Source organism: Pterocles gutturalis, unplaced genomic scaffold (genome assembly GCF_000699245.1).
Source record: "Pterocles gutturalis isolate BGI_N339 unplaced genomic scaffold, ASM69924v1 scaffold1019, whole genome shotgun sequence".
NCBI classification, from domain to species: domain Eukaryota; kingdom Metazoa; phylum Chordata; class Aves; order Pterocliformes; family Pteroclidae; genus Pterocles; species Pterocles gutturalis.
Genome location: NW_010132823.1, coordinates 1 through 6,684, shown reverse-complemented (window position 1 = coordinate 6,684; position 6,684 = coordinate 1). Strand labels below are relative to the sequence as shown.

Sequence of the window (6,684 nt, the reverse complement as noted above, 5' to 3'; positions counted from 1 at the left end):
GGGGGGCAGAGCCCGCTGACGTGGCAGAGCCAAGCGAGAATCCCTCTCGGGCAGCGAGGTCCTGTCCCAGATGCAAATGGGCCGCGAGGCTGAGGGGCTCCGACGGGCACAAAGAGGCCGAGCAGCCGCTGGGCCCCGAGGGCGAACAGACCCGGCGCCAGGAGGAGGGACAGCCGAAACCAGGAGGAGGAGATGCCAAAGCTGCAGGGACGCAGGAGAGGAGTGGAGGCATCCTGCTGCAGGGCGGGTGGGAGGAAGAAGAGAGCCTTATCTGAAACGTCCCTCCTGCCCAAAGGCTAAGGGTGAAGCAGCCGGGAGCAGCCCGCCACCCTCACTCCTGTCGTCTTCCCCTGTTTCTGGCAAACATGGGAAGCCACGAACCTACCAGGCACTAGGTTCCATCTCAGTGGGAACGGTGTCTTTGCTCAGCAAGGGTCCTGTCTCATCTTCTTCTTCACTGGGAACCAAATGGAAGAGGTGTCAGTGTCCCCTCACGCAGCGGTGACCGCTCTCTCCCTGGAAGCGGTGTGTGCCACCACAAGCAAGCTCTTGGCCGCGATGGGCAAAGCAATGCAGCACTTTTCCTGCTTTCTTGTCCCCCGTGCCCACCAGCTGTCCTGCACGGAGGTGCACTGTACCCCCAGCCTCAGCACCACACAGAAACACGCACATTAGCATATGCACACAAGAGCAAGGAGTGATCTCTGGAGCACATGTGCAGAGGCACATGCGCAGCTTCCCTGGGGACTCACCTGTCTGAGGGCCGAGAAGGGGATTTGGCATTTTTGTTTGTTTATCATGGGAACAAGTTGGAATCTTAATTCCTGTGTTTATTTATTGTGTAGAGCATGTAATACATTTATTAAAAAAAAGAGCCTCTTCATTGTGTGCTAGAGTGAGGGAGTGAGAGGGGAAGCACAAGAGTCATAAACCAAGAAGACTGAGAGAGAGTGAATCAGCGAGAAAAGTCCAGCCTTACTAAAGAATTTAAGAGCAAAAAATATGCCTATCAAATATTTAGTATTTGCTTTCCTCTTAGCTAACATGGAATTACCTTCCCACACTCCTTGTCCTAGTGTCCTCTGTGCTGTCTTGTCCCTCCCTTGCTCCCCTATTTCCCCCTTTTTCTCCTACCTCCCATAGCCAAGCAGCACTAGGCAGCAGCAATAGCATGGAGTGAGGGCCGGTCCCCGTGGCTGGATCTCTGTCATCAGTCTGGTGGTAGCACGGCTGCCTTTCATGCTGTCTGCCCCTTCCCTTGGCTGGGCACAGTGCAGTGCCCGCCCTTGCCTGGTGAGCTGTTATGTGCCTGACCCAGGATCCTCTCCGCAGCAAAGACTGCACACACACAAAAAAATCATTCACGATATTCAGCTCTCCTTCATCACGAAGGGGAAAGCATGAATGCTGACAACCCACAGTCATGCCCTTCTGTGGCTGCCACGGTGGAGAAACAGGGATGCTTGCTGAGGGAGTCAACCCAGAGGCCAGCCCTGCACCTCCAGGCCTGACCCAGCTGTGTTGTGCCTCCCAGCACCCAAGGGGTTACTGTCATCCCCTCCTGCTCAGCCCATGCCCTGAACTAAAACTGCAGCCCCTCCTGAATGGGAAGCTTCTGTTGCTGATGGAAGAGCCTGGTACTTGCTGTGATAAAGGGACTCGTGCCCCTGAGGTACACCTGAGCAGAGGGGCTGGGAGGAAGGGCACCCAGGAGTGAGTAGCTGTCTAGCTCCTCCTGCATTAACTGGGGATATTTTTAGTTTCCTTCTGTTAAATATTTAAAGAAAGTTCACAGAAAAAAAAAAAAAAAAGGAATTGTCAGCTAATGTGCCCTGCCCTTCCCTCTGGGACAAGATCAGTCTCTGGAGGGATCCTGAGATGAAGATGAGGAGAAAAGAGCAGCTATTCTCAGCATTTCTTTGTACTTTGCTCCTGAACCTCTTAGCCTTGGAGGGGACACAGTGTTAAAATGCAGCTCTGCAGAGAGGCAGCAGAACAGAGCAAATTTCTTCCAAAGCCAGAGGCTGGCGAGATCTTGGCCATCTGGATTATGATCACAGTGCTGTGGAAGATCGTGTCTGTCAACACAGATCTGTGACAGAATTCCTTTTGGACTTTGCGAAAGGAGGGAATTCCAAGTGCCAGGGACCTCCTCGTGTGAGTCCCTGGGCTAGAGGGCACACAAACCACCCAAATGGTTTCAAGGTGGTCTGGAGTGCCTGTGGCCATGCCTGGGACTCACCACAGGACAGTCATTCCCTGGGGTGAAGACCCTGCTCTGCTTGTGGCATGTAATTCTCAGTTACACCTCTGGTCTTCAAGGGCTGCAGGCTGCTTTGCATCATGCAGCAGGAGATGTGGATCTGGCCAGTGCCACCTCTGGGGGTGGAGATCTTCTTCAGGTGCAGGTAGACCTCAGTGCCAGTCCCCCCAGGCAGTGTGGTACATTAGAGGTGCACATGTAACTGCTGGCACTCCTCCTAACATAGATGGCTCTGCTGGCAGAAACGTGCCTGGGTGTAGGTGCACAGTGCTGGGTCACCCAGCTCACTGCACTCTCCTGGCTTGTTGGGATGTCTTATAATGGAGACCTCGCTGTACTTCTCAGCTGAGATTGTGAACTCCAGCAACAGCACCCCAGACTGGATTCCCAGGTTCTAAAGAAATCCTAGAGAGCCAAATCCTGAATTGCTTTCACACCCAGTGGTCTGAATTTCAGCCCTACAGAGCAGGTAATGGCTGTAACTGGAGCTGGGGGGGAAGAAGTGAGCCCCATCCCTGGCCTCGTGTACACATAAAGCTGTGGAAGTAACAGCGTGAACATCAGGCGGAAGCTTCACACCTGAGACACTGCTGCGCACAGGTCCTGCTGCCAACGGTGAAGAGCAGGTGACTCCCAGTCCCTCTAGCCAAAGGTGGCTCCAGCTGACTGCAAGAATGAGTCAATGTCAGTCAGTGTCAGTCAGCACATTCTGATTTGCTAATCATATTGTGGCCGAAGACTGAGAGTGTGTCCTGCACTAGCACACCCAGGTGTGGTTGTAGAGGAGCTGGGAGAAGCACAGAGGCATCTCCCATAGCATGAATGCTGTGGGAGCAAAGGAGGGTTTCAGGCGGAAGTGCCACCCAGGGAGGACTGGACTCCACTGTGTATGGAGCGGTCATGTTCAAAATAGAGCATGGATGTCCCTGTGGTTTATTGACAAAAGAGCAGCTAAAGCATGGCTGGGGCACACTGCAGTTAACCCTCAGCAGTGGGAATTTTGACCTGGGCACAGACTCTGCTGCACTGGAGGGCAAGTGTAATAAATGCCCTTCATTCAGCTCTGTATGCAGCTCCTGGTGTGGATGCTGAATAAACTAGTAGATCTTTGGAGAAGAGGAGGGGATGTCAGTGTCCTTACTACCTGGAGGTATAAATCCCAGTATCCATGCACCTTACACCATTCAAGAAGCCTTTGTGTGCCAGAGCAGAGAGACTGGATTTCTGCACCAGTGCCACATGGCATGGCTCTTGCTTTCAGATCTGTTTCCCACGTCTAATTGTGATAAAATGGACAGGGCTACTCCCAGGGTCCAAAGATGGACCTGTGTATTTTCACTCTAGGTACAGAGCCTTTATTGCAGGGTTCCAGTCCTGTGATGCACAGATGACAGAGTATGAATGACAAAGCTAGTTCCCCAGGGCACTTCATTGAGCTCAGTTTGTGATTCTTGGTGTTTGGAAGCCGTGAATAAGAATTACACTGCTCTTTGCTACTGCATATGGATGCCACTACTGGTCCAGACCATGGATCCCTGGGGCTAATCTATTAGGAGCTGCTCTCATTGCATTTGCAGTACAGAAGCATGAATCCTGCTGCTGTTCCCCAGTGTCAGGGACTCAGCTGTGCTTCCTGCCTCTTTGTAAGTCTCCTGCAGCATGGACCCACCACTGCTGGGACGTGAGAGAGTAGATCTCAGTAGCCATGCCCCAAAGCATGTATCCCAGTTCACCAAGGTAGCTGGGAATTTATATCCTAACTAATGGCTAGGAGCAAAGCCTGATGCACCCCTGCTCTGAGCAGGGAGCACAGACTAAACCCTGAATGTGACAGAGTTCAGATGCTACTGCGCTCCAGGGAAGCCCTAAGATTCTCTGTCGATAATTCCTTCTCCATGTCCAGGACTCTTGTATACTGTGGTCCCAAAGATAAATCCTGTCCAAATACAAAAGCCATCACAGGAATAAAAAGAGCCAAGGTGCCAGCCGTATGCAGGCAATACCTGCGCTGTAGCTCCCTCGCATCAAATGCAATCTGTAACCTTCTGTTACAAAATGCTGAAGTTCGACAAATTCAAATGAGGAACAATACTACTAATAAAGAGGGTCACACACTAGCACAATTCGTCTAGGCAGGTGGTGTATTCCCTACTGCATGAAGCCTTCGCGTAGCCGTATTTGTAAAAGAGATGCTACAGTTCAGTCAGAAGTTATGGGCTTGACGCAGGAAATGAAATTGGTGAAATTCTCTGGCCTGTGCTCTGCTGTAGGTCAGACTCGATGATCAAAATGGTCCCTCTGGCCTCAAAATCTGAGAATCTCACAGCTTTCTCGATGATCAGCTCTAACTGAAGAGCAATTGGATGAAGCCGAGCACACACAAGCTGTGTTAGCGAGAAGCGAGTACTGTCTCCTTCCATCCGGGGATGGGAAGAGAGTTGCACCGAATTCTGTCTGGCCCAGCTGGCAGATGATGATCTATCTGTATTTTTGTAACATCTCGAGCTTGACTGCTGTGATACTGTGCCTCTAGGAAAGAAGCCGTCTGCTTTCAGAGCACTCCAGCTAGTTCAGAATGCAGCAGTCTGTCTGCTTGGCGACTCAAGCTGCTGGAAATGCATCACCATGCCCCTCTGCACCCCACATTGCCTTGCCTTTGACCACAGAGTCCAGTTCAAAGTCTCTAAGCTGGCATTCAAAGCCCAGCATGGGACAGGCCCCAGTGACCTAAGCAATCAATTACCTCTCCTTATGCAGCAATGACCTCACATGACGGATATATTCCACGGGAACAATGCAATTGCCAACCAGTTTGGGGAGAGGGGGAAGGGATGGAAGAAGGGGAAAGCGGCTCATGACCCTGAGGAACAAGAACATTCACAGGAGCTGGGCCAAGATTATGAAACTTACTGCTGGCTGAAATAACGCTCACCATTAGCAACCCTGCAGTGCGAGAGCTTCATGCAAATCCTTTATTTGCCCAGCTCCCCCACAGCAACGATCCTACTCGAAATAGTGATTAAAAAATCAAAACAAACCTGAGGAAGACACAGCCCTCCTCGCACAGAAAGAACACTAGGTTGGCTGTCATTTTTTAACTCCTAGCCAGCATTAAGGGCTATGGTGACAACTACTGATACAAGGCTGTGATCTGGGATCATGGAACTTAGCAGCTATCTCCGAGCATTGAGCGGAGTGAGTTTAGGCACTGGCAGTGAGACCCCATGGACACTGTCTGGTGCCCCAGGCACCCCACACCTAGATTTTTCTCAGTGGCCATGAACATGCCAGAGTTCAGAGTCCAAGAGGCAGAGGTGCAGTCATTGTTGGTTTGGTAGCAGTGAACCCCAGTACTGGTGAAAAAGGATTATGTATACATCCTGATATATTTGGCTGGGTGGGGATGGGGAAAAGGAGGAATTCCAGAGCAGCTGCCCCAGGGAGGTAATTCTGCTGCACTCGGAGGAGTTTCAGCAGCTGGGAGCGTGAATCCAAATGCTGGTACCCTGGACTGGGAGATGCCAAGCCCATCTGGGGAAGGAGTTCCCACTGTGCATGGGGCCAGGGGTGACAGCTCACAGAATGGGCTGAATTTGGGAGCTGGCAGTCTGAATGCAGTGGCTCACATCAGGCTGCTCTACCTGGCATCTGAGGCTGAGAGGGTTGGTGGCAGTGCCCAGGAGGATCTGGCAGGACCGGTGACTGCCAGTGTGAATTCCTGTGCCAGGGTACCAGGGCAGGCACTTAGGGGCTGGTATGGAAATCCTAAAATGGGGCAGAATCTGGAGCTGCAAAGGTGACGGTGCCTTCAGACGTTTCAGTAGCTAGGGAATGGGTGTGTGAAGCCCATCAATTGTCCTCTGAGCTTAAGTCTCCCTGCATTTGAGAACTGTGTGTGTGGCCCCATTCCAAGCAGCACTCTGGGATGCCGGTTCCCTGCCATCTAGTGCCTGCCTGCAATACATGTCATGAGTCTGCCAATCTTCTGCAGTTTCCTACTGTTCCCGGGCATCCGAGTGCTTCAGGTGCTGAGTCTCCACATCTGAACTGCTCTCTCTTGCATGGTGCACACTTGGCCAGGCAGAAGGAAGGACTGACCCCTCTGTTTCCTTTCTCCAGCTGCGCCAGTTTGGCTGAAATCGCCTCGCTCAGCACAGGCTCCAGTGCTCCAGCACAACAGGTCTGTGATGGAGCCCAGAGCTGGAGGGCAAGAGGCAGCGATGCCTCATCTGTGCCTCCTCCCTCCCAACCCCTCGGGTACCCCCTGCCCCAGACTGAAAGAGGAGGCACGGGGGGGGTGAAGGAGACAGCCGGATAGGAGGAGACAGAGCACCTAGATGGGGAGAGGGAAAAGAAAAAGGAGGAGAAAGGACACAGGGAAGGAGATGGGGGAAGATGACTCGGAGACGGGCACACATCCC

The 6,684-nt window shown here is 52.3% G+C and overlaps 1 protein-coding gene across 1 annotated transcript in view; it reads right to left on the bottom strand.

Moving 5' to 3' along the window:
• Nucleotides 1–236, bottom strand: part of PIANP (PILR alpha associated neural protein) — a gene marked incomplete at its 5' end in the record, with an annotated part of 1,463 nt that extends 1,227 nt beyond the window's left edge. The window contains one exon of the mRNA XM_010080980.1: nt 13–236. Coding sequence (XP_010079282.1) covers nt 13–236 — 224 coding nt within the window. The remainder of the gene's footprint in view (nt 1–12) is intronic.
• Nucleotides 237–6,684: the final 6,448 nt, after the last annotated feature.